General features: G+C 49.1%; 1 protein-coding gene across 1 annotated transcript in view; it reads right to left on the bottom strand.

The window, feature by feature from the left end:
- Positions 1 to 5,469: 5,469 nt before the first annotated feature.
- The window catches only part of GRHL1 (grainyhead like transcription factor 1), a 41,550-nt gene continuing 38,123 nt past the window's right edge, over positions 5,470 to 8,896 (bottom strand). Inside the window, exon 16 of the mRNA XM_030490832.1 lies at positions 5,470 to 8,564. Within this exon, the coding sequence (XP_030346692.1) occupies positions 8,450 to 8,564 (115 nt within the window). The 3' untranslated portion in view covers positions 5,470 to 8,449. The remainder of the gene's footprint in view (positions 8,565 to 8,896) is intronic.

The following is an 8,896-nucleotide window of genomic DNA, read 5'->3' as shown; positions in this document are numbered from 1 at the left end:
GAAATAACCTACTGCTCCTGGGCACAGCAAGACCTCCTCACTGCTCATGGGCATCCCGTGCTGCTGGGGCGCTGCCCAGGAGGAACCGCACTGGCTTTGGTTGAGTTCCTGGTAATGAAATAAGCTGTTTAGCATATGATGTTGAACACTCAAAACAGTTACTTTGGCTGTTTCGACTACAGGATAGCTCTTTCCTCAGCACTCAGTGTTTTAGCCTAGGAAACGGAAAGCTGGAAAGGGAAGAGGAAAGTAGCATAAAAGACTTGCCCAGAGCAAAGCCTCAAGATCCAGGATCTTCTCACCTCCAGGAGAGCTTGATCTTGTGATCTCTGTGATGCCTGTGACATGGATCTCATCTCTCGTTAAGCTCCAGGCTGTCAGCAAGGGAATGCCTGGCACTCAGCTACATCTCAGTAAAGATGTACAGATGGGCTGCACAGGACTTAAGGACACCAATAACTAGCATCACCATCAGGCTGCTCGTCCTCTCCTTGCATCCCACATTCAAGCCTTCTGTATCACCCATAAGGAATGGTGCACCCCTTCGTCATCTCACCTTCTGCATAGGCTCAGTCGTCAGTCGTAGCTGCTCTCACCATCCCACTCTCTGAGTCTCTGCTGTCCTCACTGGGACACCCCAGTACCACTACGTACCATTTTATTTTCATATTTATAACACAGTCACCACTTCTTCTCTCTGATCTCTTGGTACTGCTTCCTCCAGGAGACCCACTGCATGCTTTCACAAACTGAAATGCAGGAGGAGTTTCTGAACATCAGGAAAGACTTTTTCACTGTGAGGGTGAACCAGCACCGGCACAGGCTGCCCAGGGACGTTGTGGAGCCTCCATCCTTGGAGATACACAAAAGCCATCTGGACACAGTCCTGGACAACCTGCTCTTGGTGGCCCTGCTTGAGCAGGGGGTTGGACCAGATAAAGTCTGGAGATCCCTCCCAACCTCAGCCATGCAGTGACCCGGTGAAGAGCAGCCTGAAGATGAACATTCACAGTTCTCCTGGATGTGAAAGGCCAAGGGCTGGGGAGAAACACTGCATTCATCCCTAAACCTTCTCTAAGCACCTGGGGTGTAACTCCCAACCTCATGGTTGAACTGAGCCCTGGCCACAACAACTCCTCCTCCACAAGCACCATCCTTCCTTTTCTCCCATGCCAAGAGACCAAAAGCTGAGCTGTGAATACCTTGCCTGAACAACTTCACCTGAAGGTTTGTGCTTCCATTGCAGTGCCAAAGACAGACTTGCCCACCTTATTTTTTCCCCAGCTCTATCAGTCTCAGGCCAGGTCCTTTTTTCCCCTTTGCCTGGGTATGAAATCCCAGTGCCACTGCAACCAGCCAGGTCCTCGCTCACTGGGCAGATCTCCACCTGCTATCTCTGCACTTTGTGGCATTCACACAGGCTGTCACGCTGAATTACATCCGCCCGAGCGCTGTCGTCAGGGAGCTCAAATATGCTTCACAGAAGCCTCGAGACGTACCTTTGGAGCTAAATATCAGCGGGGTAATGGATAGATGTAATGCAGTGTGAAAAAACCTTGAGGATCAGGAAGAGAGGGTTTTCAAAGCAGGGAAATGGGCTGAAATTCTGCCAAGAAAGTAAATATTGCCAAATTTGATGCTGTTGAAGAGCATCATTCACCCCAAGCACTTAGGAACTGGAAGATGGACATGAAGAAAAAAGAAAAGTATGGTCATAATCATCTTCATTTATTTTCCTCTGGAGTTGTCTTCCAAATACCCTCTGCAGTCCTGGAGGAGGGCTCAAACGTTTGCTTTGAAAAAGCGATGGAAGTCAGCGCGAGGTCGGAGGCCCCACACCCCATGACAATCAGGGACAAGCTGTTCCTCTGCAGAGATGTGGCAGATGGGGGCCCCTGTCACTGGAGCTATCACCGCTGCTGAGCCTGGGGAGCCCGGAGGCATGCGGCATCCCCCCGGGCATGGCTCAGACCCTTCCCCAGGGCAGGTGGGGCTCACTCACAGGTGGAGCTCTGCACAGGATGGCCATGAGATGCCACCTCATTTGGGGACAGCCACATGACACAGCAGGAGGTGATTTAAGCAGCAACAGATCTTTTTTTGCCATTGCTGACTTTATAACTGTCTCCTCCTGTCTCAGCCATTATCCTGACCTTGGGCTTTGTACACAGCAGGTCTCGACCTGCAGCCTGGGCTCTTTTTTAAGCACGCAGAGCAGAAGCAGGCGGGTGAGCAAGGGCTGGTTTAGTGCATCACAAGATGGGTGACCCAGGACTGCTGCCTCTGAAAGCCCTTGGCCAGCGCTGACAGGCTCAAAGCAAAGCATTTCAAGAGAAAAGAGTCATGGAGCAGACTGTGGAGACACGAGCTGCAGAGCTGACCACTGAGTGATCAATTTTGCTTATTTACTTATCAATGTTTGCAAACCTCAGGTAATTATTTACTTTAAAAACACCCAAACAAACCAACCCAAGCAAACCTTATCATGCCAGAATTTAAGGCAGCATCAAGCCAACTGCTGGCAACAGCCCTGGTGCCACTGGCACAGCTGCCAGCAGAGCCGGTGGTGATCCCTGTGCTCCTGTGCGCTTGTCCTCTTGCACACGCCACCCCTCCGAGCAGGGCTGGCCATCCCTGTGGATGCTCCAGCCAACCTGCCTCTCTTGGCAGGAGGCCAGGCTCTGCCCCAGCACGTGCTGATGGCTGGAGCGGGCAAGCTGGTTCAAGCCACGCTGCCAGGCAGTGGCAGCAGGACTGTGCCCAAACCATTGAGCCCAGAAACTGACAGGGCAAATGCTGCCCAGCTGGAGCTCCATCCAGCTCCCCGTGCCTGCTGGGCTGGATTTCCATGGTGCTGGGGAAACACAGGACTTGGTTCACGTGCCTTTTCCATTGTCACTTCACACCCTGCTGTGAGTTGACCCTGGCTGGATGCCATGTGCCCACCAAGCTGCTCTATCACAGTCCTCCTCAGCAGGATTGGGGCAGAAAATAAGATGGAAAAAACCTCATGGGTCAAGATAAAGGTAGTTCAATAAAGCAAAAGCAAAGGTCATGCAGAGAAGCAAAGGAAAACAAAAGATTTCATTCTCTACTTCCCATCAGCAGGATAAGGCCCAGCCACTTCCCAAGAATCAGGGCTTCAGTATCTATAATAGTTGCTCCAGAAGACAAATGTTGTAAACAAGGAATGAACGTTTCCTCTGCCCGGGGTGTGCTTCCCACCCATCACGCTGCAGTGGAGGTGACTGACCTGCAGTCCAGCAGCGGCCTGGGATGCCGCCCAAGACAGCCAGCGCTGCAGTGGGAGCACCTAAGTTCAACACTGTTGACACTGGTCACCAGCTGGTATTTGCTGATGCATCTGCAGCCTGCAGGGTGGCCGTGCTGGAGAGATGGTAAAATAAACAACACTTCAGGCAGCGGGCATCCCCATCCACAGGCTGTGTGTGCAGGCAAACACAGCAATGGGTAATGGAGCATTGCCCTGTGCAAACAAGAAACTGCAAGATGCACCAAAACCCCCACAGCCACGGCAGCTACTGAAAGCAGCCAAGAGGAGGACAAAAGCCAAAATATCCCTTCCGTGGTAGTGTGAGCTGTGCAAAGGTATCCAACAAAGAGCAGGGTGGTAGGGTATTCCAAGGACAAACAGCAAAACTAGTTGTAAAAGCTCCTGGTTTTATATTAGACCAATTCATCTAGTTGAGGTGTCATCTCAATGTTATCCAATATTTAATAATAATAAATGAGGGAACTGGGGTTGTTTAGTCTGGAGAAGAGAAGGCTCAGGGGGGACCTTATCACTCTCTACAACTACCTGAAAGGAGGATGGAGCAAGGTGGGGGTCACTCTCTTCTGCCAAGAAACAAGCGATAGGACAAGAGGTAACGGCCTCAAGCTGCACCGGGGAGGTTTAGGTTGGATATTGGGAAAAATTTCTTCACAGAGAGCGTGGTCAGGTATTGGAACAGGCTGCCCAGGGCTGGGGTGGAATCACTGCCCCTGGAAGTGTTCAGAAACCGTGTAGATGAGGCCCTCAGTGACATGGTTTAGTGATGGCCTTGGCAGCCCTGGGATAAAGGTTGGACTTGATAATCTTAAATATCTGTTCCAACGTAGCTGATTCTATGATGCCATTAAATCAAATGATCTAAAATACCAAGCAAACCAAAGAGAGGAGCAGGTAAGCTCCATGCGCTTGCAAAGCCTCAAGAAAAAGCTCTTGCAATTAATAGACAAAAGAGCCATAGAGAAGCTGGAGACTGCTGCAGAACTCAAGCTTTCCCATACAGAAAGGGATCAGATTTTAAAAGGTGTAAATGTTTGTGATACTGGAACCCCAACTCACATCCCAGGGAAGCTGGCTGCCTCGGTTGGGAGCTCAGAGCTGCATCTTTCAGGAGTCCACCTGCACTTGGGTGGAAAAGGGCCAGTGGGGTGGCAGGAGGAGGAGGGAGGCTGGCGCAGGCACACACACACACCACGTACACCCTTTGGAAGATGAAGGTACCACACATCCAGCTGAGAGGCAGCTGTTTCACAGCCAGTCCCACGCTGAGGTTTGCTGCAAGAGGGCCACCAAGCTGCAGACTGACTGTATGGGGGTAACCCCCTTCAGCCGGTCACTGGCACCAACTCAAGTGGAGATGTCACTGGGAAAACCCCAGCACTTTGGCATCACCCAGGCAGGGCACACCATGACTCATTGCGTGACATCCTGCAGCATCTTCCTACATCTGGGGCACAAACACAGCCTGTACAAGAACTAGAAGTAAGTAATTGGTACTGGCCTTTTTGCAGCCCAGAAGTCTTCTGTCACCCCCATTGCTCCCCACCAAGCCTCAGGCACACTGACACAAGTCCAGCGGTTGAGAAGGTACAAAAAGCTGCCCCACAGCAGGGGTTGGGGAGCCAGGTGAAGCAAAAGCTTGTTGAGACATTTTCCAATGGTGAACAAGAGGTGAACCCCTCTCCAGACACTAGAGCAACAGCGGCATTAGGATTACTCTGGAGAATCTTAATGGCTTGGGCTGGAAGGGGCCTTAAAGCTCATCCAGCAGCTGATGGGGACCCCATCCCTGCTGCACAGGCAGCAATGCCCTGATGCTGTTGACCCTCCAGCAGAGACGATCAGGCATCACCATCAGCCCACTATACACCCAAGTTCACCCATGGCTGTTCTCTTCTGTTACTGCCAAAAGAAAGGGTCCTACAGAAACAAAATGCTTCAGAGCTTCCCGGCGCTCAGAAGTGAACGAGGTCAGTTGAGAACAAGCTGGGAATGAGAACAGGGCTATCCATTCCTTATGTGGGAATTACAGCAGGGCTGGCATTGGGATTGATTTTCTTCTGTAAAGAAGAGAAACTAGAAAATGATCACTGTCTGGGTTTTGTTTTATAGATCCCAAGTCAAAGGAAAAGTAAAGGGGTAAGAGCAGATGGGTTTAATATACAGAAGACTCCTCATTAGAAATGAACATATAAAATTTAATAGCTTGGTTTAAAATACATTTTCAATTAAAAAACAGCAGGCAAAACAAACAAAAAAAAAAAAATCAGTTTCATAACACATACATGACATTGCTGCTACTGTTACAAGACCCGTGTCCCAGAATATCTTAGAGTGGAAAACAATCGTCAGATTTAGTTCACATACTTCATTAAGCAGTAAAAAGAAATAACATTCATGTCAATCTTACCTCTATAGAGACTCTAAATCTACTTCCCTGACCCTAGACTGAGTTTCTGTAATAAAACTTCCATTTTCAATAAAAATGTGTAAATATATATAAGTATTCTATATATCAGGTTTTAAAAAAATTCCCTTGCCGTAGTAACAGTGTTCCCGTGGCTGATGACGGGGAGCCCAAGCAGTGGGGTTGGTGTTGGCTGGGTGCAAGTCCTGTGGCTGCTCTGCTGGTGGATTCCTGTACGGAGTGGCATCTGTTGGCCAGTCTCTTCAGCGCCGTGCTGCACGCTGGCTTCTCTGCTTCACCTTCAAGCCCACAGTCGTGGATGCATCCATGTGGAGTCTGCTTAACTCCCGCCACAGAGCAAAGAAGGGAGCACACGGTGCCCAGAGCGTTGGCATGCCTCTGTGGGGCCCGTCAGCGGAGGAGGAGGGGGGAATGGAGTGGTCTATGAACCAGCTCAGGAGTGGTCTGAACACAAATCCCAAAATACTGTATTCCATATAAATCGTTAAAAAAATACGGTGGGGAGGGACTTCAAGTGGGCACCTGGTCACAGCACCAAGGGAGGATCAATTACACTGTGACAGTGCAGACAGCTTTGCCCAGCCTGGCTGTGAAGACCCCTGATGCCTCCCTGCGCAACCTGCACTGCTCACCAGAGAAAACCACTTCTACACCTACCCTGAACCTCTGCAGTTTACACCCAATACTTCTCATTGCGCTTGTGATGGACCGGGAGAACACTTCCACGTGCTGGGAGGCTGCTCCTCTCACCTGCATCCTCCCTTCTGGAGATGACTCCTCTCCCGGCACCTCACCCAGCCCCTCCTCCTTGGAAGCCCGTGCTCTGGCCTCGCTGGGACACCGGACAGGAGGTGGCTCTGCTGGAAGGGCACAGCGCTCCAGCAGAGGCCTCAGCAACACCAGGTAGAGCAAAAGGCGGCTCTCCCATTTCTTGCAGGCCATGCTCCCATTTATCAACTCAACCTGGCATTTGCCTCCCTCTTCCAAACAGCAACATGATGCAGCTGAACAACATTCACTTACGATATGTTAACTATTAAGTAGAATCATTAACCATGAAGTAGAATCATATCCCACTTTTCAGACTATTTATCCAGCCTATCCAGATTGACCTTCACATCCTAGGTGAGGCACACGCAGCTTTGTGCTGCCTGAAGACGTTATAAACCTCTCTTATTATCCAGATCCCTAACAAAAGCATTGACACTGAACCTGGTACTCATGCTCATCTGCTTGCCCTGTAATGCAGGTTTCTGCCTTGCAGCCAAGTGCTGCTGTTTAAATGTTTCTCTCTCACTTGCTGCTATCCAGAGGGTGCCTTTCTTCATAAGCACATGCACATGATGAGTAAATACTGTACGCTCTAATGGTGAGCAGTATCTGGGGCTATGCTCAGAGTGCCTGCTACCACCTGCCCTTTTGATTTCTCCACCTCAACAACGGGTCAATGCAATGCAGGTACATCAGAGGAAGCAGTTACAAGCCCCCATTCCCTGCTAAGACTTGGCCTGCTGCGCTGGGATGCCACCCTCCTCTGTCAAAAGCCTTGCCTGTGAACTTCCAGCTGTCGACATCCTAGACCTTGCAAGCTGGCTCCAAGCCATGGGTTCATCCAGCTCGAGCTGCTGTTGCGGGCACTACACTGCTACAGAAAAAAGCATCCACCCTCCAGGAGACCTTCTTCCTGACCCCGAGATGTGAGATTTCCAGGAAACTGCATCTGCTCAGCTCTTCTTGGAACCCAGCTCTCGAACTCAGCCCAAATGACCTCCCAGGGCAGCAGTACACAGTGGTTCCAAGGCTAAAGGTCCCATGAGAAGCCAGGACTGCCATTGCCTGGCTGCGCAGGAGGGTTTGGGAAAGAACCAGTACCTTTTCCTTCCACACAGGGAGATCCATGTTGAACAAGCAGGTCTCTTGTGCCTTCTATGAACGTACAAACGTGTGCTCACCTTTGGTGCGTGTTAAAGGTTTGTCCATTTTTAAATAGATATGTTAAATATCTGTTTTCTCTGTATATGGCATCCTTTAGATGGGCTTCATTGCATATATTCACGGTATATACAGAACACCATATTTTATATATATTATATATCAGTTGTATGTACACATTTACAGACCTTCAAAAATATATTGCACTTATATACAATATAGCTTCATCTGATGAGAGTTCACACAGTTACTAAGGCGAGTTCTTCATAAGCAAGGCAGTTTTACATTCCCCCCAATGACACAAGTGATTTCAACAGTCTGCCCTGTTCACGAGTAAACATTAGAAAGACTTTTCTCCAACCTGCATGCAATTCCTACTAGTATCAATTAGTAGTTTTGCAGTTCTACCTAGCAGAAAACACTCCAATAAAATGGTCTTAGCTGATAACGGGCTCAAACATGGCTACCAAATGGATAAATAAGATATCACCACTCTAAAAGGCCACCTTCCAGGAGATTTCCCCTCCTGTATTTACTAGTGTTTTATACATGCTCTCTTATTTAATTGCTGATCTTTGCTCGCTCATTTCAAGTGCAAATAAGGTCATGAGCACGACAATGTTCTTTGGAAAGAACAAACACAAATATATTAAGCAAAACCGCTGCTCTGCTCCCCAGAACAAGTCAACACCTGGCTTTCTTCTGGAGAAGGTGATTAGTGTTTTGCCCAACATACTAAATTATGGGAAAATGTTCACTTGAGACCTTTGTTTAAAATCCACAGAGGATCTGTGATCTTAGATCTCGGTCAGAGTGAGCTTGTAAGATCCTCCAACTTCTTCAATCTGCAACTGGAAGGTATCTTCATTAGAATAGTGTTTCACGATGTTATCGTCCATGTTGACCAGAATTCTGGAAAAATAAAATACATCAGGGATATATTATAGATCTGAATGTAAAAGACAGCAAAGGTGCCCTGAAACCTCAGAGAGCCTGGACTGTCCAGGGGTAACACAAGATCCCTGCTCACCTCTCTCTGCCTCATCGCTTCCTATAGTAGGTCTAGCTGTCATTTCCCAAACCTGCCATCAATGCCCACAGCCCCCCTTCTGGGATCTGAACAAAAGGGTTGGATCTGGCTCCTGGACCAGGGAGAGACACCTTGGAGGTGGCAGAAACCCTCCTGAATCTGCAGATGCGGGCAGCCCTGGGGCTCTGCACTGGTTTGTGTGACAGTTACCATC

This window comes from Strigops habroptila, chromosome 6, assembly GCF_004027225.2.
Source record: "Strigops habroptila isolate Jane chromosome 6, bStrHab1.2.pri, whole genome shotgun sequence".
NCBI lineage: Eukaryota > Metazoa > Chordata > Aves > Psittaciformes > Psittacidae > Strigops > Strigops habroptila.
This window is presented reverse-complemented; position numbering and strand designations above follow the sequence as displayed.